Genomic DNA, 22,668 nt, shown 5'->3' with positions numbered 1-22,668 from the left:
CTGGGGACTTTAAAAACAACGTCATATTATTTTTTAATATTCACGTATTATTTACCTACGAGGATGATGTAAAGAAAATAAACTTACAAAATACACATTCACATTTTTATGGTTGCACAGGCACACAGATGATGAAATACTCTAGACTTTAGTATGTAGGTAATAAAATTACTATTGAAATAATTTTAGTTAAACCCCAGACTTCTCATCTGATATTTAATTAAATGAACATATTTTATGTTGTATTAAACATCATTGTTTGGAAGGAAATATACGAGTACGAAATGGAAAAGTAGGTATAGGTAGTAGGTACCTTTCTCCAAACTAATATTGTAAGATGATGATCCTTCCTTTTCTTTCAATTGGTGGTTTTGGTGGACATGATTGCTGTCGCTTCTTTCGTAGTTTTTTAGGAAACTAGTCAAAAGGAGAAAGTATTACTCATAGAATGAAGTTAAGTATGCTTAAAATAGATTTGTCAGTATTTTTTGCTGTAATTTCCCCTTTTTATCACAAAGATAGGAAATCAAATTTCTTTTGATCCCAGTTAGTTAGACGGAGCTGACTACCTTTTCAAACGACTTGTGTTGGAGTTACTGTGTGCTGTAAGTAGGTGCAGATTTAGATAAAAAAGGACACCAAATCTAAAAAAAATACAGCTGTGTTTTCAGGCAAGTACCTTTTTACTGAATTTTTGAAACAAATTGTGTCATTAACTTGCTGTACCATATAATCTGGACCATGCTTCTAATTCGTTTGCATTATGGTCGTGGCCGTGCTTTGCAGATAAAAAGCTTAAGGTAAAAATGGTAGGTAGGATGACAGTGAATAAGCACGCGCAATATCCGCGTTGTCAAACACATTTATCCAGCTACCTTCAGAATGGGTGAGACGCGTTTAAGGCGATAGGTGAGGCAAAACTGCAAAAAAGACCTCTCTTTGAATCCCTACTCCTCCTAAATGGATGATCCAAACAAGAAAAAAAAATATGTATGAGATGTATGATATCTTAAACTAAAAAATTGTTGTTCGTTTTTTTTGTTACAACTATTAGTTTTGACAGAAAAAATTCTTAACTTTCTTCTAATTTCACCAAATAAATTTCCTACTACTCCTAAACGGCTGAAGCGATTTTAATGATTCTTTCACCAAATGATAGAAAATTTAATTGTCTAAAAAATTGTTGTTCGTTTTTTTTCAAAAATAATGTATTACGTGTCATACAATCAAAATACCCTGTAATCTCCGCACGCGGGCCGCGCGATAGCGGGAGCTCAGTCTTTCACTAGCGTTCGCACGGGGAGGCTGTGTCGCATTTCGGCCCGCTCCGCTCCTTTGTTTTTCTTTAAAGAATTTATAGCGCAGACGGCACACTCGGTACTCATAGTAGTTCGGCGGCTGAATTAGTGATATGAGTACGTCATTTTGAATAAGTATAGGCATTATACAAATTTTAAGATAATATTAATATATAAAAATAGTACGCAAGATGCTGATTATTTATTTTTTCTAGATTTATTTGTCTGATTTATCAATTTATTTTATATAAACTTCGAGACGAGACATATTTTTAATAGGTAGGTAATAATAATAAAACAACGCACGTAGGTATAGGAAATCACAAGACAACAAAAAATACCTACAAATAATCATATCGTCAGTGGAAAGGAAAAAGGACTAAAGCGCCAAAACCGTACTTGTGGGAAATGAGGATCAAAGTTTTTTTTTTACGAAAAAAATTCGTATCTCTTTTGATATTAATGTTAAACAGTTCTTTTAAAATGCAATCATGTTCTTGATTTTTTGCCTATATTTTAATGAAAACACCAGGTTTGTAGCTCTTTTAGATCGTAAAATAGGTGTCGCTTTAGACAAAGAGTTATGAAAATTCATTAAATGTTAGTCAGGGTAAAACTGCTAACCTCCATTTATAATCAAATATCCAGCAACCAATAAGTGCTAAATAGTTTGAACAACCTTTTTGATAAAAGAGAAAAAATACTTAGTGAGATACAGCTTAATAAGTAAGTCGAAGATAAATTACTAAACTACAAAATAAGATAGTCGCATGCGCCAGCGAAAAAATGCGTAAAAGCGATATTATCCATGGAGCTTACATGAATATTTGCTTACTTACGAACGAATATATGCAAATGTTACTAAACTCTTACTACATTAAACGTTTTAAGCAAAAGTAATGCTTATAGATTGAATAGGTATTATGTTTTATGACAAAAAATGCTTAATTTATCCTAACATCATGCATAATTTGATTGTCATTACTTCTAACCGGGTACGGGAGTGGTAGGTAATTACTATATTTTGAATTATAGTGAACAAACGTAGGGACACTTAACAATTTTAATGACCACCACTAACCACTGGTGGGAACCTTTGGTGGGATGGACATGGTAGGTGGTGACTTACGCGGCCACCACCATGTCCATCCCACCAAAAAAGCCAAACCACACACTGATAGTCTCATCGACGGACTCGAGCATAACCGGCGACAATGTAATAAGACCGTCAGAACCACTTTTGACTTCAAAATCAAAGGTCTAAAGGTGGAAAAGGATGACAATCTAAAGGCCCAAAATAAGAAACTCTACAATGCTATGGATGGAAGTGTCGCCCATTCTCTACAAACGCTTGTTCGAGGCGGGGGCAGTCCACATAGGTCTGGAGATAAGACCGGTAGAAGACCCCACTAGTGAAATGCGCCAAATGCCTCTGTTTTGGACATACAAAAGCCCTATGCAAAGAGGAAGAGGAACTGCAGAGGAACTTACTCATGGCTAAACTGTCCAGCCTGAAAATAAGGCACACCACAATCGTGGAAAAAATGCGAGGGCGAGAACTGACACATCCAACATCCACCACTACATGGCATTCAGTGATAAAGTGATGAATGCCCAGAAAAACAAAAGTAGGACTACTTACTTAGCGCTTTCCAGAACAGCATACTGCTAAGAACACCCTAAACATGCAGAGTTCAAATCTCCTAAAAGACCGTGTCCGTGGTCTTTTGGGAGATTTGATTTGATTTGTGAAAGCTCAACATCATCTGAGCTAACCTGAGACGCTCCAAGCAAGCCACTGCCGAACTGCTGCAAGCAGCCGAGGACAAGGACATAACCTTAGCACTCAATCGGCAGAAACCAGTCACTCAGTCTTCGGTGACCGATTGAGTCATTCACGACCCCTAACTGGTCACGGAGACGGAGGCCGCGGTAACACTGGGGGCAGGCAGGCTAAAACTAGGAATTGTGTCCGTGTATTATGAGGGAGACAATCCAATTGAGCTTTAGATATAACGCACAAAGCGGTATGAAAAAGCTAAACACCCAAAACATCATTATAGGGGGAGACGTGAACGCCTAGAACCAATGGTGGGGCAGCGTTTCCGAAAGCTTAGGTGAAGCTTACAGTTTCTTCTTTCAAAAAATATCGACAGGGCAGATTGCGCACAAGCAAAGTGGATGTGTCAGCGTGCAGTAAGCCACTACTGGGTAGGATTAAAGAGAAAGTGGACAGAACGCTAGTCACTTCAGACCACAACGCCATAACCTATTCTCTCTGTCTAGGTGAAAGTGCGGCAACAAGAATACGCACAGAAGACCAGCGAGGCGCAAACAAAGAGTTGGAATGAGTTCTGCTCGACACACGAGAGAGAAAACATGTGGGATGGAATCTATGGAGTCATCGGGAAAGCTCCAGAGACAAGAGGACATGCTCCTGAATGGTTTTAACGGCAAGACTGGGCAGAGTGCCCAGAATAATCGGCTGATCCAGATGATTCCGTGACAATAGATAAACTACACCACACGCGTCTCCGACAACTGATAGAGAGCGAAACTTTAGAAGAGCAAACAGCAAACGATCCCCTTTTTACCGAGGCAGGAGTGGAGGCCGTGCTTAACGTGCAAAATCTAAAGAAAGCCCCGGGGCCGGATGATTTCCCGCCGATATTTATGTACCAGAGCTATTCGTAGCGAAAGGGAGATATTCATGGAAATTGCAAACAAATGCCTATCTATAGCGTATTTCCCCAAACAATGCAAGACGGCTCACTTCATCCTCAAGAAGCCAGGGAAAGACTTATCTTGCCATTAGTTTGGGAACTTTTCTTGATAGAGCAGCATTTATACTGCAGGCAGGCCAATTAGACGGCGCGGCGCCCATACAATAGTGTTTGTTACCCTTTTTTCTTGGCTTGTGGATCTGAGACGTGGTCGCTTATATAGGCCTCTTAAGAAGGCTCAAGGTCGCCCAAAGAGCGATGGAGCGTGCTATGCTCGGAGTTTCCCTGCGTGATCGAATCAGAAATGAGGAGATCCGCAGGGGAACCAAAGTGACTAACATAGCCCGCAGAATCGCTAAAATCTAGTGGCAGTGGGCGGGGCACATAGCTTGCAGAGCTGATGGCTGCAGGGGTAGAAAATTTCTGGAAAAAGAGTAGCAACCACGAGCCGGAAGACGTGGTGTGGGCAGGCCTCCCACTAGGTGGACCGACGATCTGGAGGTGGTGGTTGCAGGAGGTACCTGGATGCGAGCGCGGGCCCGGTCTTTGTGAAAATCCTTGGGGGAGGCCTGGCCTTGGGGGATCCAGCAGTGGATATCGTTCGGGCTGAAACGAACGAACACTTTTTTTCAATGACTGAGTGCATTGAATCCACCGGCATAAATGTGTGCCCAGGGAGCAAATTATTTATTTGGATAGTTGCAACATTCTTGCATCTTTGCAGGCACTTGTGAGTGACCCGAGTGCGTAGTGTGTGCTTATAGTCACAAGTGTGTTTGAGATGTCTTTGTTAATAATACTTAACTACTATAGTTTTTGCTTTGATTAATGCTCTCATTTTCGCTAAAATACTTTAAAGCTTATTAAAAAAAGGCTACTTTTTGCTAAAGCGCCAAAATTAATCGAATCTTGTTCACTTACTTTTGCTTACACGCCAAATCATTTTGAACTACAACCATGAATAACTACTAATATACCAACGAACTATAAAACTCAAAAAGCTCGAATTGCTAAAGTAACAAGTCATTCGAGTTCTTAAATAACAAAAAAATACTTAATGTTGTGAAAGCAAAAATATTTTGCCAGCAAAAAAACCCTTACGCGACACTTGTTGCAAAAACACTGAAAACACGTCGTTTTAGCAGCGACGAGGGCGGTGATTTTAGAAATACTTAAAATTTTCAGAGTGCTAAAGCGCCAAAAAAGTCATCGGATTGAGTTGAAACCTAGATAGATCGACGCAGAAAAAAAAATCCTATCCAACAATGTATATAACTCATTTTGGCCAAAATGGCGCTTTAGTCCTTTTTCCTTTCCACTGACGATATAAATTCTATAATTAACAGTAACATTAGTGGAAACAATCACATCACTTTTGTGCATTTTGCGTTTCGATTGGTAATTTGCAAGGTACTCCATTGGTTTTGGTTGGTATGAGTTTTTTTATCTCATTGGTCCCCAAAAAAAATTTGAATTATACCCAGGGAATTTTCGATTCATCCAGCTCAATTGTGTCGTCGCGAATAAGGTAAGGTAAATTAATACCACCTATTTCGATCCCTGATAATCCTACTTCCTGTTTGGATGTTTGTTACTCTTTCACGCAAAAACTACTGAACGGATTTTGATGAAACTTTATAGTATTATTGTTTATAACCCAGAATAACATATAGGCTATAATTTATGATGATATGTAACAAACTAAATTTCACGCGGATGAAGCTGCGGGCAAAAGAGTAATACCTATTATAAAGTATAAAAGTGTTTGGAAGAACGTTAAACAAACTTCGTAAATAAGGTCATTTTGAATAGAAGTTCGCCCATTTAACCCTAAATTAGCTACTTTTTGATTATATTTTTGATTTAATTTTTTCCGAAATTTGACCTAAAACTGCTTTTTTTTCTCACGTGTTTTCAACCGACTTTTTTATTTGCTATTAATATCCAATATGTCTTTAGTCTAATAATAAAAACAAAAGTACAAAACACGATAAAACACTTAAGAAATTGATTAAAAAAATGTGTTAATGGATTGTTTTGAAGATCATTTAAAAATATCTAGCTTCTCTTCTTTCCAATAATAATAACTATATCACTTGTAGTAAACTATATATTGGATTTCGCCAAAACTTCAAAGTTTAGTGAAGAAAATAGAAAGCGTGCGATGTGGAAAGCATTGGGGGAGGCCTATATTCAGCAGTGGACGTTCTGTGGCTGAAATGATGATGATGATTAGAATTATCCATAGAAAGTTTCTTTAAACATCGCCATCTTTTCTGATATTACTGCTTTTCATAGCTTTCAAAATTCAAATCAAAAATAATAACTGCATAGAAAAAAAAGGAGTTTTCATTCCGTGATCACAAGCAGACTGGCGGGTGGCGGAATCATTTAAATATTTTAAACTACCCTTATATTTTCGGTGCAGTCCTGTTGTCCCCCCTGCTTGGCCCCTGGTATTCAATTATCAATAATTATGTTCAATATCGACCAATATTTTGAATTTACATTTAGGTAGGTACTCGTACACATACTTACATAAAAAACTGTTTAGAAGCTCACTTAACACACGAATATTGTCAGCCTAATTTATCAAACTGCTTAAATGTCCTTTTGTGCAAACTTTACAGGAGGAAATAATTGTTTATTTTTCATAGTTATGGTACTAATTGAAGTATAATGATGTACTAATTGAAATTTAATCATTATATGTCAATTTTATTTCAATTTGAAAATATGTTGACGATAATTAGGTAATTATTATTATTCTGTATAAGATTTATTTTCTTTATTTTTAAATGCTTTTTTGAAACATATAATAAGCTTCGAAAATTTTTTTGATCTGCGTAAATTAAAATCGAGTCAACATTCCGGTAGGCAGTTAAATTAGAATTCGCAGCGCGTCGCAACTGTATTCTGAGCGCTCTTTGATATCGGGCTGAAGCGCGGGCGCGCGGTGAGAGGCACGTTGTCTCGCTCTAATGCTCAAGGTCGTTCGGCCAAGTAATCGCCTTAATATAACCTATTTGAATTTAAAATCAGGTTCACGCTGTGCACTCGGCCGTACATCGCGATTTGCATGCTCTCGCGGGTTTGAATTGAACATCTTTCAAGAAGAATAAATACGAACGCGATACAATGTTTGTGGAGCGAAAGAAGGCCATCTGTCAATCTTGGATGTTTCTTAGCAAAGGAGTTTGAATGAATTTTGTTCTTCTTCTTGTTGTCGTGTCGACAACAAACCTACACAGCGTCGCGTCGGCCCAAAACTCCGCCACAAGAGTGGCGTTGTCAGTAGCCTTCATTAAATTAATTAATGAATTTTGTTGATAAGTACAGACAAAGATATGGATGCCAGGATGATTTTTTTGCATCGACTAAGTACTTTACATACAGTGTGAGTCACGTTTAAGTGCACATATGAAAATAGATTAAACTAGACCTATTTTTATCGACAAAAAAGAGGTCAATTTTTTTTTTAATTTTTTATAGATTTTTTTTTCTTCTGATTACTTATTACAAAGAAAACATAATCACTTTTAAACTAAGAGGTATATCCTGATAAAATAAAAACAGTAATAATGCTTAATAACAGGCAATACTAAAAAAATACCTAAAATACTCAGAAAATGCCAACAAATAATAATAAATTATACTTTTTGAAAAAATCTGCATTTAAATTCGTATTTTTTGGTTATTTGATAAATTTCTCCAAAAAATGCCCCTATAACAGGTGGTTTTTATTACTTTGTATTATTCTCTATCGTATTACCTTTGTAAAACCAAAAATCGCATGTCTCTATCCCTATCACAACATTTGCTATGATCGTTTGAACTAAGCCTCTCCGGGCGCGCCATTCAACGCTTCGTTAACAACGAAACTGAAAGTGGCTCTAGATTTGTAATTTTGATAAAGACAAGTTAGATTTCAAATAAAAACAAAAGATTTCGAAGTAAAATAAACATTTTAGTTAAAATTAAAATTGTCTCTACCTGTAGCGGAGAATAATGTGGTGGCAGGCCTTTGTTCAGTTTCATCTATTTTCATATGTGCACTTTAACATGACTCACACTGTATAGTAGTCATTTTAAGCCATAATACAGGGCTGGCCGTTGTGGAAATTTCTGGGGGATGCCTCTGTCCAGCATTGGACGTGATTTGGCTGAAACGAACGAATAAAAACCTAGATTGGACAAAACTTTTTAAAAAAATCTGAAAAATGGAATACAAATTCTATAATAGTCGTGCGACAGTTCGCCATCATGTTTTATTAAGATTTCTAAGAAGCCACGACCTGGAAGAGGACAGCTGTTTCTAATAAAAATGAGAATACGGAAACAATACGGCGCAGGACCGGTCTTTGTGGAAATCCTTGGGGGAGGCCTTTGTCCAGCAGTGGACGTCTTTCGGCTGAAACGAACGAACGGAAACAATATTAATTTAACGAATATTTACATCTTAATTATATCCCAAGAGATACAGGCCAAGAGCTTCCTCGATGTGGATATAAAAAAAATCCCCTTAATCAACTAATATTACTCACAGTGAGTCGTGTCGTGTTTCATTGAAACCCATACATTTCAAGCCATGAATTCTTGTAAGTATATTAAATGCATATTCAGATGTCACAATATTGTATATTGAAAATGCCAGAACGTGTGTCGATATTACATAGCGTAAAGCTCATGCACAAACTATCATAGTAGGTGTTGAAAATTCTCCAGCTCTCGCAATGTTGAAAATTCTACACAAGCATGTCACTACATTATCCACTGTGTTATTTTAACAATGCAACACGGTTCAACGAACAATTTTGATTTGTACCGTTCAAATAGTTGAAACGAAGCGATTATAAAATTAAATGGTTGTGTGGATATTCTAGCTGTTACTCAATCATACTGAAAATATGATGTAGGTAAAGTTTTGACATTTTTGTTGCAGAATTTACACTGAACAAAATGTTTTGTTACTGCTTACTCAAAAAAGTGACTTGCGAACTGAGTGTTAACCTATAACCAAACCAAGTTGATCTGGCTACAAAATAGTTTGTATAATATACACAACATTTTGTTCCTCATAACCAAAGTTAGTAGTTAGTAGTAACTATCAGTTCGTAAGTTATTTTTTTTGTAACCAAACCATTTTTTTTCAGTCTAAGTATTTACGCAGAATATTACGAGGCCACCGTGTATACTTTATACCTACATATTATAATTTTGTAGTACCTAAGTAAATAAGAAGACGTTTTCCCATGTTTTTTTCAACAAAGCCTAAAAGCTTTAGCACTTGATATAAGATAAGTAAGTACTTAGTTACGTTGAAGAAGCTACGAAATATCCTAAATGAAGACGTAATCTATGAAAGCCTTCTTTGTATGATAATTCGGGTAAAATGTTTTCATTTTCACACCATTTTTGTGGTATATTGTTCTTTTTTGTTTGATTAAATAATAAAACAGCACAGACGATTTAGTTGAAAGTTCATTGACTTATTGAATAATACTCTTAATAGGTATGAAGAATTTGTGGAAGTCCTTGGGGGAGGCCTTTGTCCAGCAGTGGACGTCTTTCGGCTGAAACAAACGAACGAACTTTAACGAACGAGAATTTAACGAAAATTCATTTTTCCAAACAAAAATTTTACCCAGTCTCCAAAGTTCAGCGGTCAGATCTGTCGTCCAAAAAGCTAAAGGTCTTGTGACGAAACTCTTAACACTAACTTAACAGAACTACATACATCCATTAGCAGTCGTTGTCTTTTCGTCAGAGTTCGATCTTCAGCTAGGTTCTATACTTTTCCAACACTTATTCTAGAAAAGTTGGTAAGTACTCGTCGTAGTATAAACTATTAAGAAATCTTCGGCCTGTTCTGCTCTGATAAATCTTTTCTTGAGGCTTCAACGTTGACCTAATAAATATGACTTTTAAAACTTTGCAGGAGATACTCGAGCAAGCTTAAGAAAAAACAGCAACATCACTAACTGACTGCAAACAAAATAAGAAGTTTTAAATCTGTGAAAGACTTTGAAGGGAGCAAGCGACGCTTTTGCAAATAGTAGGAGATCCAACCATACAACGACCTTCACCGAGCTGGTTAATTGATGAAATATTTTATATTCAATTAAATATGTCAATAAATATATTTCAAATAGGTTGTCTAAAAATTTTCAGTCCAGAAATATATTTCGACTAAATTGTTAAAAAATATTTTTTTTACATTTCACCGGTTCACACCACCGTGTTCGTAATGAAGTTATCCAGCTGACGATTTTAGCCCACATTCTATTGTCTAAAATTGATACAATGCCACAAAAAGATTATATCGCGTCGATTATGCTAGCCCAGTTGACACAGTGAAAAGTAAAAAAAAACAACTACGACAAAAAACGACGCTGAAATAGTATAAAACAAGATTTTCAGAATACTGAACTGAACAAAGTTGCTCATTAGCAACTTTGTTACTACTACATTTAGTTGCATAGTAATTTTCATGTTTGGAAAGCCGCAGTCACACTGGTCACACGTTGTCAAAGTGCTACGGTAGGTAGGTATATTAACGTGTGACTACGCCTTTCCAAACATGAAAATTACTATGCAACTACATTAGCAACTTTGTTCAGTATTCTGAAAATCTTGCTTTATACTTTTTCAGCGTCGTTTTTTGTCGTAGTTGGGTTTTAGTTTTTTTACTTTTTATCTATTTTTGTACTATTTTGGTGTTAAAGTGTATTTGTGGCGCATAATATTAACAAAAGTTAAATTGATGAACTAATAAGTAGTAAAGAAGCTATGAACGAAAAGATGTGAATTATATGCAATCAGCCCATGAATACAGGTAAAGTCACAAGCAAATGCTAGTAATTTATATATATTCAAAATGTACAAGTAAAGCGCTTTCAAATGATACCAAACACGGCATATTTATCTTAACTTAATTTTTTTACTCTGTATGTTTTGTTCGCTAGAGGGCGCCACATTAGATTTTGTGAAACCCCATAGCCTATAACCAGCGGACAACTAAGACGCTTCTAATGATATGTCATTTGTCGAATTCTGATAAGTAGTTTAGAACAGATGAACATACATACATACATACATAGCCTGTCAAAATCATAACCCTCCTTTTGCTTTGCCGTAGTCGGGTAAAAAAGCTCATGGACCGCCATAACACAAACTAATGGCTTATCAAAAACCATAATACATTTCAAAAAGTATAGTTTTAAGCTTTTACGATAAAACGGGGATAAGCAATCAGTCCGTACAGCTTTATTGTAACTTAATCGAAATCACGGTAATACCTACAAAGCGGTAATAATCACGAATTTCTATTTAATGGTAGTTTTGGGAGCTAAACGGTCTAGAATCTCTTCTGTATCTGGCTGTTCTATCTGATTTACGACTTGAAAATAGTACAAACTTTGTAAAGCTACTGGAACAGGTGCTACATTTAGTTCAAAATATACGAGTACGAGTCGCAATCACGCCTCATTCGGCAGTTTGTTGCATTTGCTGAAAATGTCAGCAGGAGTTTCTGCAGGTCCACTTTTATGAGCATTTGTTGCAGGAATTTTCAAACTGTTACTAAGTTGACGAACGTTTTGCGAAAGTTTTGCGTCGTATTTCGTTTTGAAACACATTATGTTGACCAAATAAATTCTCAACTATAGTTCGTTTCATCCACGAAGACGCGCCCAACCAATTTTTGGTCGTGCGGGGAGTTTGATCCGAGCAATCCGAGCGTCATTATTGTTGTGTGCGTGTGCAATCATGGATGATTTATCGTGTATCGATTGGTATCGATAACACTCATTAGCGGAAGAATGGTGGAGCGCGTCTTAGTGGATGAAACGATCTATATCTAAATTAATTTCCACACTCTGTTGATCTTCGTTTAAAACTAATGCATCTGTAATAGATACATTAGTTTTAAGCGAAGATGAATACTTTGTATTAAGAATTAATACTAGTTTAAACTGATGCCCAGGCAATTATAGCTATAATAAATCAAACATTTCACTATTCTTCTAAACCATCAAAACCGAAGTGGTCGCATAAGACCGCGTAAAAATTGATTTCTATTGTCTCAATTCGCGGGGCTTGAAGGACTACAAAAAAATAATAATTTCTGTATTTGAGGCACGTCTAATAATAAATTGACACAACTATATAACATTAATACCTCAAGTTACAAACAACATAAGCCATTTCACAGTTGAGTTAATTCCTTGGGCGTATACATTTATGTAATCGTAAAATTTACGGCTCTGTTCCCGTTATGTTTGGTGGAAGAGTTTCTTGAAAGATCATTTGCTTTTGATGAGTTTAACTTTAACTCTTTAGTTAGGGTTGGCAGTATATCTACTTATGTAGCACCCAGTTGTTCTTCTTTTATCGTTGTAGTACCCAATAATCTTCTTATTTCTTCTTGATTTCATTGAGGGTCCAATGATAGAATTTTTGGTAGTGAAGTTATAAATCCTGACTATACAGCAGTTGCAGTTATGTGGATGAGTGGTAGCTTTACTATGAATAGCTTTATTAGGTGCAAAGTGCAAAACTGTGCAAAGTTGCTAAACACCGTTTGAAAAAGAGTAGAAAAACCGAAACGGTGCGATGATGCAATGGCAAAGATTTCAAGAAATTGCTCTCAAAATCGAGACCTATCGTCCTTAGCTTTCAATCTGTAGCCTTTTCTCATTTTCAAATAAATAATTGCACACAATAATTTCATCCACTCAGAGCTTAATACATTATTTAATCTTGTTAAAAATAATATCTTCAATATTTTTTCCAAGAAAGCAGTCTGTAACGTTACTCCAACACATTTCTAAAAATAATGTAGCTATAAAAAGACGTACAAAACCTCTTTTATTTTACTACAATATTGACCATTGCCAAAAGGTCTTGGCATTAAACACAAACAGCCTCGCATATTATCTTAGAATAATATTTGACGTAGCGTAGGCTCACTGGACCCTTTACACCCTTCAAGTAGTAAGTAGTTCTTAGTTTTGAGGGTTTGCATACATAAAAGAAAATAATGGTACTCTAAAAATACCTCTTTTTGTATATCTTTGAATATCCGATCGATAACAGTCAAGACACCTATTTGATAGAGCAAAACTAGAAATAAAATTTACATTTGTGATTATATCTCTCCTTAAACCATAGTTATGCAATTGGACATATCAGACACCAATTATTTAAATTCAACACTTAAGTTTAGCAGGAGGATTAGGAGTTTGAAAGGTTACACAATCTTATGTTGCTGTCTGGTAGTATTGCAAAACATCTTAATATCTAAGTGTAGTAAAACACCATTAAAAGTGTCCGTGTTCACCATCAATCTCTTATTTATAAGTGACCCCTATGGTAACACTAATGGGAATTTTGTTTTCAAAAGGGTCATTTAAAAATTTGGGATTTGTGAAAACAGGTCTAAATGTTTTGAATCCTGCTTATATTTTCCAGTTCACACTTGGCTAGTTTTTCCCTACGAACACATTGTGAGTTGTTTGAAGTATTTAATATCTGATTTGTGTTTCTTATTAGATTCTATCGTGCAAATACCTAAAAGTATTTGGTTTCTATTTTATTTCTTTGGATCGTCTTTCAGTTTTCTTAGTAACTTTTTTCTTTAAGTTGTACTTAATTAGATCTGTAGGTCTAGACAAGCGGTACTTAGTAAATAAAAAAGTACTTTAGTTTGTCACAGATCGTCATAAATTATAGCCTATATGTTATTCTGGGTTATAAACAATAATACTGTAAAGATTCATCAAAATCCATTCAGTAGTTTTTGCGTAACAAACATCCAGACATCCATACAAACTTTCGCATTTATAATATTAAGTAAGATTCTAAAGTTTCACTTTTTGATCGAATCGTAATCGTAGCTACTTGCTCGTATTCACAAACGTTACTATGAGGTCTCACAGTGCGCGTGGATGCACAGGGTGACACACAGAACTCTATTCAACGCTGTGTGTTCGATTTTCTGCCTCACTCAAGTAAGCATTGTTTGTGAATACGAGTGTAAGAGTAGATCGTCGCCCTTGGGTATAAGATTATAGGGATGTTATCTGAAAAGGGAATAAATCCTCGACGAGTGTGAAAGGTCAGGAATTTACACGGAATAAATATTTATGGAACGGCCCTCCCTTTTGTATAACTGTTGGAAGAACATCATGTTAGCAACGATGTTAGCAACGAAAGGATTAACGCTGATTTGGCTATCAAATTACACCTGAGGAACGCGGGGAGTCGTACGGGATAACAAAAAGATATTCCTTGTGGCATTCGAACGTTGGCCGCGAGCTAAACGCCATGACCCGAGAGCCTTCTAAAATATCAGTGTGTTGTGTACCTATGATTGATGGCTTGAATTGGCAAATTATGGTATTGGTGAATAAGTTGGTTTCAGACTATTTGTATTTAATATCCAATTTGTGAGTGAGTATGTGTACGAATTTAACATATCAGAAGTGAGTCCGACGCCCATTGGTATGTAAATTATTTTTATTATTATTGATGCAGTTGCATGAAACAACAAGTGAGTTTTCTGGAAGTAGCCGCTCAATCAATAGTTGACTGGCAGAAAATAACATTAAGTCCTTATTTTATGCGCTTTTATTTTGCGCGATAAAGTTCACAACAAATGAATGGAAAATACAGTGAGAAAAAAAAAACTGATATTATTTTGGATACTGTTACTTACGTTATTATTTGAGAAGATCTGCTTCGATAATTTAAAATTTTAATTTAATTTAAAAAAAAACGCGAAGTGAGTAATTTTTGGTATGAGGATGTCATTATGCAATTTTTGCAAAGAAAGATTTCTTTTATTTATCAAGTATTGAAGATATTTATAATTTAGATCTTCGCAAGAAACTAAGGTATGAATTTGGAATTGCTAAAAGTTATTTTATAGTGAATATATTGAATTCGTAAAAGTACCATTTTACTAAGAGAAAAGATAAGTTCTCAGCAGATAGTTTATGATTAATATAAAAATATATCATAATGGCACAGTTCATTAATTTTATTTTTACTCCATCATTGGTTATTAAGATCTTAACAAAATAAATGTGAATTATTTGAAAGTGACAAAGGATTATTAGAAGTTATGTGAGTCAATTATGGAATATATTACTGTGAAATAATAATTATGGTGATGTAAATTAAGTAAATTTAAATTACCCATATAGAGTTCGTAATTGTTTTGTATTAAAATAATGTAATATGACATGCTGTTTGGAACAAACACATCCTGACTCGGATTGCGCTAGCGAAGCGAACCTGTGTTTATATTAACACCATTAAGATAAAATTTCGTGGCGAGGCCTCGAAACAATAAACACCTTTGTGTGTGGTTCTAAAGGTCAGTGGCGGCGTAGCATGGGTCGGCACCCGGGGCGATCGTCATATGACACCCGCTGGTACCCCCCAGAATTTTGGGGCTACCTACCGATTCGAAGATTGAAAGACAATCGCACCCCCCCGTATCATGCCATGCAGATGTGCCAGTGAGTACTAATCTGCGCGACTTGTGTCACCCCCTGATGCTTGGCACCCGGGGCGGACCGCCCCCACCGCCCCCCCCTTACGCCGCTACTGCTAAAGGTTCAAAGTAAGTACCTACTTGTGATTTGTTACTATTATGATGAATTTGGTTCGACAATTTGTCGTGATTGTGCAAACATGATTTATGGAGATACATATATTTTAAGAGTTACTGGTAATAATAATTTATATTTTGTGTATTTTAGCCCATGGAAAGGTATGGTACCTGCTATATTTACAAATGGCAAATGTACTGAAATAATCATAACATTGACTGACTGAACACATGGACGATGAAAGTTGGTAATTTTAACAAATCGATAATAAGTAGGTAAGACTACCTAATTGTCGTAGAGATGTGAACACAAATGATAAGTGTTTTGATTTTGACGTCGAAAAATAAATAAGATTCGGTAATTAGTTCATTACTCCAGTGAATGGAGTTGTTTTGAAGATACGTAATTAACACTGTCAGAGTGGTTAAAGATTGGTCAAAGTTTACAAGTTGAAAAGCGACACCTACGTGATTGTCTAAATGTGTTTGCGTTACATTTATGTTACCACACGCAATGTATTTGAAATAAAATCGTATCTGAGGTAAATGAAGTGATAAGTAAGTAATTTGTTTTCAACCATCAATGTGGGATTTAACAGTTGGGCTTTCAGATTTGGTAGCCATTGTGCTAGAATGTTTGTGATATTATATGAGTAACGTATTGGTTATTACGTCACTATGAAAAATTGAACTTGAGTTAATAATGGTTTGATACCTAAGTGTAAAGATCACGAAAGTCCGGTGATGTTGTGATGATAACAATGATTTTACAGGTAATGTTTACAGATACTGATTGAAAGATTTGAATTAAATGATGATTTGTTAACCGGAACAAGGTAATTTAATACATAACTGATGTGTAATACATCCAGTGCAGCTTATACAGCCATGTGTAGTGAGCGATACCATGTAGTATCGATGAATATGATTTTAATCAAATTACTGGTTTTTACAACAGTTATTTAGAGCGGTTTTAAGTTTACGTTTGTTGATCTTGTTGAAGCGGATGTAGCGAAATTAGAGCTAGATAAATTGTGTACCATATGGGTAACAGTGTTTTAAAGCATACCTACAATTGATTTACCAAGAGACAGTTTATTGTGATTGGTGGTATAACCAATTAGCAGTGAAAATAGATACATCATTGAAATTACGTTATATTAGTTTGAGTGTAACTATCCCGTTGGGAAAAGTTATGGTGTGTTAATGTTGTAATTATTATTATTATTCGATGACTGAGTAAGAAAGGTAGGCCGAATAGCAAGCAGCGCTCACATAATTGTGAAATGGATGCTGAAGCTTAAACGGTGCTCACTCAGTAGGTAGATAGATACCTGAATTATTGAGTAAGGGAAATGCTATGAGAACAAATACAAGGGTGCCAGAGATTATTCTTATAAATAGACAAATTACCCATTATAATTGATGCAAATCGAACTATTTGATTCTAGTAACACAAATTGTGTCGAATACCCTATATTTTATAGTGAATGAATAGTGATGAATGAACTAACAAATAAGTAAGCTATAGACCTGAATCACTATGGAGAAGAGACTAATATACGAGTGATACTATGTGAAAAGAATGTATGTTTATTGATATGTGAAATGTGATAGTGATGTATGTAAAAAAATAAATATCCGTGACAAATGTCATACGACTTAAAAATAAAAGAAGCAACCTGCTTATTTGCGAGACAAGGAATCGAAACAGACTCGTCGTTCTGAAGTTCATATTACATGGTCACATTCTCTGTAATTTATGTAGAGTTTAATGTTTACCTACCATTTTCGAGCAGTGTACCTACTAGTGGACCTGCCTGATAATGAATTGATAACACAATACTAATGATTTATGAGACTCAATTTAGCTGTTGTTACGTATATGCGAGACCTACAACACTGAAGACGAAAGAACTAGAGGTGTGTAAATTGGAGAATACAACTATGTAAATTCAAAACAGGACTACGAGGAGGCATGTGCCTGACAGACAGATCTTAGAGCATTTTGTTAATTGAGAGCAGCTTCTACGAGTGTCATACGGTGAAAACAATGTACTCAATTGAGTAGATAATATAAAATCCTCGCATGGATAGATGTTATAATATTATACAGAAATAAATTTAACCACATTTCAAGGTACACTTAAAATATGGTATACGAAAGTTTAAAATAAGTAATGTACTTATTTGGTGATTAAGTTAAATCAGAATGATATTCCAGGGATGGAAATAAAAGTAAAAGGTTAATAAATGGAACGTTAAGAAAATGAAAAAAAAAAGTTGCCTGTTGATAATGGATATAATACGAGTAGCAAAAGATACCTTAAGCAGGCTTTTGACGGAGGACAAAATTTTATTGAAAACCCGATCACTAGAATAAATGAAATATTAATAAAATAGAGCGATAATTGCAAACAGTAAAAGTTTACGTTTATCTTGGCGATTCTCGAAGTGGCTGTTCCAGTGTTAAATGAAGACATTATTTTAGTACATATATGTATCTATTTACATGGGACTAAACTTCTTTATAATGATTCAAGTTCATTGGTGGAAGAGTTAGTAAGTACTTACTGAATTCTGCAACGATCGACCCAGTTCACAAGAATTATAACGCATACTTATTTGCTTCCCACTTTTAAAATCTGAAGATAATGATGTTACACCGGAAATGTTACATTACATTTCCGGTATTCCGGACTGTAACTGAATTTAACAGCATAAGATAATGAAAAGTTGAAGATGATAATGTAATAATTAATTGGCCACATATGAAAATTTGTCCATGGAAGTCGATACAAGTGTGGACACTGAGATGTTTACAAACATTTCAAATGACCGACTCCAGGCTCGAGTGTAGTTATTGTTATAAAACATTATCGGAACATTATGTATACGAAATTCATACATAAATAATTAAGTTGCAAAGGATACAACAAGTCGTAGTTCATTTAAATGAGAAGAGTTTTAATGCTGGACTTTATGAAACTGAACAATAACGGTGAATGATGAAATCAAAGTGATTGTGTTATTGTTTTACATATTATAGGTACGTTTGGTGAAAGTACTTATTAATATATACATTTACTACTATACATTTAGTGGACGTGACAACAAAGAAAAGTATATTTACTGCCATCTCAGTGAAATAATCCAAGATGTATGTATACAGATACATGATAATGTGTTCCAACTTATAGAAAACAGTGAATTTTTATAAATGGGATACACTTGAAAAAACATAGGTACGATTAACACGTGGTAAAATCTTTATCTACCATAATGAGAAATAAATAATTTGAATAAACATGTCTTGTCTTATGAAGTGGTAGACATATTGACGAATATAAGTGGTACTTCATTAGTTTGTCACACTTGAAAAGCATTAATGAAACTTATGATAGTGATCTAATCCACCATACCGTGTATGCGAGATGTGAGTAGTGCATCCAGACTCACCACTATTTCCTTGAGTAAAGGAGCAGCACTAAAGTTATCAAGCATTTATAATTCCAAACAAACCCTGGACAGCAGTGCAGTAATAACAAGGCCGATTGTGAATCTAGCGAATACTAGAATTGAGACTAAAGTGAATTTAAAATGAGAGATTTGAAATGTGAAATAGTCACATCACCAATGGATACTTACTTTACAATATAGTGCATTGAGAGTTGAGACTAGAGTGAGTCTAAGTAGAGGTTTGACAATGTGAAATAAATAGTTGTTACCAATGGATCCTACTTTAGGATATAATGCATTGAGAGTTGAGACTAGAGTGAGTCAACTAGAGACTTGACAATGTGAAAAGTCGTCACCAATGGATACCTACTTTAAATTATGAAAAGCGCATTGAGAGTTAAGATTAGACATGTGGACTATCCAATTACTACTCATTTTGGGATATGTACGTGACAAAATTTGCAGGCAACTATTTTAATCATGTGTACAAGTAATGATTACTGGGTCCTATTTATGAACATTTACATATTGGTTGACTATATTGAGAATAAAATGTAATGTAATGTAAATTATAATGTTACTGTTAAAGCAATGGTGGAATTCCTTACTTCAGAATGTTTATTATATTACTGTTACGGGACCAAACTACTTAGAAGGAAAGCAAGTGATAAAAAAAAAAAGGTGATTAAGAATATTATTTTGGTAGCAATGCTGGCACCAATGGAGGTAATGATTTAATATTATTTATTAGACAAAGGAGTGAAAAGTATGCCGAAGAGCAAGCAGTGCTCACTTAATCGTGAAATGGATGCTGAAGCTTAAGCGGTGCTCACTTAGTAGATAGCTGAATTATTTTAAAACTACATTATGAGTAAAATAAAGAAACGCTGGTCTCAATGTGACAATTTTATACGATTTACTGAATTGAAATGGAACGCTAATGTTTATAAATCTTATATTATTATGAGTGAAAAGGAGGCCGAAGTGCAAGCGGTGCTCACTTTAATTGTGAAAGGGATGTCGAAGCACAAGCGGTAGTCACTCAGTACCTGAATTATTACGAATATGTATATTGTTAGTGAAAAGGGGGCAGAAGTGTAAGCGGTGCTCACTCAAAAATGTGAAAGGGATGTCGAAGCACAAGCTGCGCTCACTCAGTACCTAAATTATTATAAGTTGTAAAATTGCTACACCCTTACAGAGTTAATATTAAGTATGATACAGTATGTGATGAAATATGACTTGCAAATAATGAATAAATAAATATTATGAATATACATATTATTATGAGTGAAAAGAATGCCGATGCACAAGCGATGCTTACTCAGTTTTTGAACAAGTAGAATCTTAAAGGGATTGATAAAGTGAAAGCAGGAGTTCCACAAGGTCATGTCATGGAACCTACACTGTATCTATGCCGCCTAAACCTGTTATTAATGAGGAAATGAATTGTAATGAAATGAAATTAAATAATGAAATGAATTGAATAAATGTAATGAAATTAAATTAAATGAAATGATGAAATGAAATGATGAAATGAAATGATGAAATGAAATGATGAAATGAAATGATGAAATGAAATGATGAAATGAAATGATGAAATGAAATAATGAAATGAAATAACGAACGTCAAAGCGAACGTGACAAAATTAGTTTCGATGAAGAGATATTTATTTACATCTTGGCATGTACTTGGATGAAACGTAACGTGGAAAAAGCATATTTTTACCAAACGTCCAGCAATAGGACAACAATAACGCAAAAAGTCATAAGAAATGGTCAACCTGCAGTGGAAAATAAGGTCTTGTTATAGTATAAGTGTATAATGAAACCAATCTAGACAAACGTTTTTGTTGAAGTTTCAATGGAAACTGTCGAAGATGCTACCTGAATTGTAAATCTTTATGTGAATGCACTAATGTGGTAAAGCAGCAGTATACGATGGAGTATTGAGATATTGTAGAAGCACCGTGGTACGTCACGAGAGACTTTACCGAAAATTCGGTATCAAAACAGTGAAAGAAGAAATAAATAATAAAGCTAAACTTATCATAATGAAAACTGGAGCTACATAACAGTTTATTTGTGGACGATATATTTTCAAGTATTCGTTCGTAGACTAAAGAAGAAAGTACCTCAGGACTTACTGAAAGAAGATTGATTTATGACACTGGCCTCGAAGACCGCCAGAATCATTATTATGAAAATGGTACTGAATATCGCTCAGACAGAATGATTGCAATAACAGAGAAAAAGAAAATGTAACGAAGACGGAAGAGTAAAATAGAATGTTTAATTTAAGGTCCTCGGGTGAAACTATTCACAAGGAAGGTGTTGACACTACACTGGTGTTGTCAAATGCGAATCGAATTTCAGCTGGACGATTGATTCAACTGTTGATTAAGGTGTTGCAGATGATAATTGATTCTCAAGTAATTAAACGACATAGATAGCATACATGTATGGGGACATACATCATAACGTTCGAATGGCCGAAGCGGAATGGGGACATTCCGGCATCAGGACGGCCGTCTGTTAGCAACGATGTTAGCAACGAAAGGATTAACGCTGATTTGGCTATCAAATTACACCTGAGGAACGCGGGGAGTCGTACGGGATAACAAAAAGATATTCCTTGTGGCATTCGAACGTTGGCCGCGAGCTAAACGCCATGACCCGAGAGCCTTCTAAAATATCAGTGTGTTGTGTACCTATGATTGATGGCTTGAATTGGCAAATTATGGTATTGGTGAATAAGTTGGTTTCAGACTATTTGTATTTAATATCCAATTTGTGAGTGAGTATGTGTACGAATTTAACAATCACGCACTCAAATATTGTCTTTTATTCAGCAAGACACTGGCTCTTGACAAAAGAAAATCGTAGACACAAATGATTCCACATCATCGGACATACGAGTACATAACTTTATTAATTAGATTTTAACCTGTATGTGTACTTAATTGATGATTAAACTGTAGTGCAGTGCTGTTTTATTGTGTACGAGTATTATTCCCAAAAGGACGTTTTTTTAAGTTTTTTTATCCGCAACGAGGAAGTTCTTGGCCTACATCTCACCTGATGATGATTATTAGGTAAAAGATTCTCTTACATCCTGTATTCAGTCTTTCTGTTGTTCCAGTTATGCAACATGGAGGACTACAACGAGACCCTGGAGATGATGCTGAACGCATCAGAGAACTACCAGTACCAGCCGTACTATCTGCGACCTGAGACGTACATTGTGCCACTGATCTTCGCTCTGATCTTCATCATTGGGGTGGTGGGAAATGGCACCCTTGTGGCAGTCTTCGTACGGCATAAGGCGATGAGGAATGTGCCGAATACGTAAGTTTCACTTACAGTCATAATCGTCATTAGCCCATAGCAGTTTACTGTTGGACATGCCTTCCCAATACGAGCCATTTTACCCTGTCTTCAGCTTGTCGCATCTTTAGTGTCTACGATTTTTCGCTTGTCATCCTACCTTGTCCATTTACGGTCCTGATCATCATCATTAGCCTACTGGAGTAATGTTCCCAGTACGCATCGCGCCATTTAACCCTGTCTT

General features: G+C 35.5%; 1 protein-coding gene across 1 annotated transcript in view; it reads left to right on the top strand.

Annotated features, from left to right (window-relative positions):
- LOC135079005 (neuropeptide CCHamide-1 receptor) overlaps window positions 1-22,668 on the top strand; it is a 280,696-nt gene that overhangs the window by 124,341 nt on the left and 133,687 nt on the right. Inside the window, exon 2 of the mRNA XM_063973623.1 lies at window positions 22,240-22,445. Coding sequence (XP_063829693.1) covers window positions 22,249-22,445 — 197 coding nt within the window. The 5' untranslated portion in view covers window positions 22,240-22,248. The remainder of the gene's footprint in view (window positions 1-22,239; window positions 22,446-22,668) is intronic.

The sequence above is a fragment of the Ostrinia nubilalis genome, chromosome 15 (assembly GCF_963855985.1).
Source record: "Ostrinia nubilalis chromosome 15, ilOstNubi1.1, whole genome shotgun sequence".
In the NCBI taxonomy this organism is placed as follows: Eukaryota; Metazoa; Arthropoda; class Insecta; order Lepidoptera; family Crambidae; genus Ostrinia; species Ostrinia nubilalis.
Note: the sequence above shows the minus strand (reverse complement) of the source record. Positions and strands in the feature narration are given on the sequence as shown.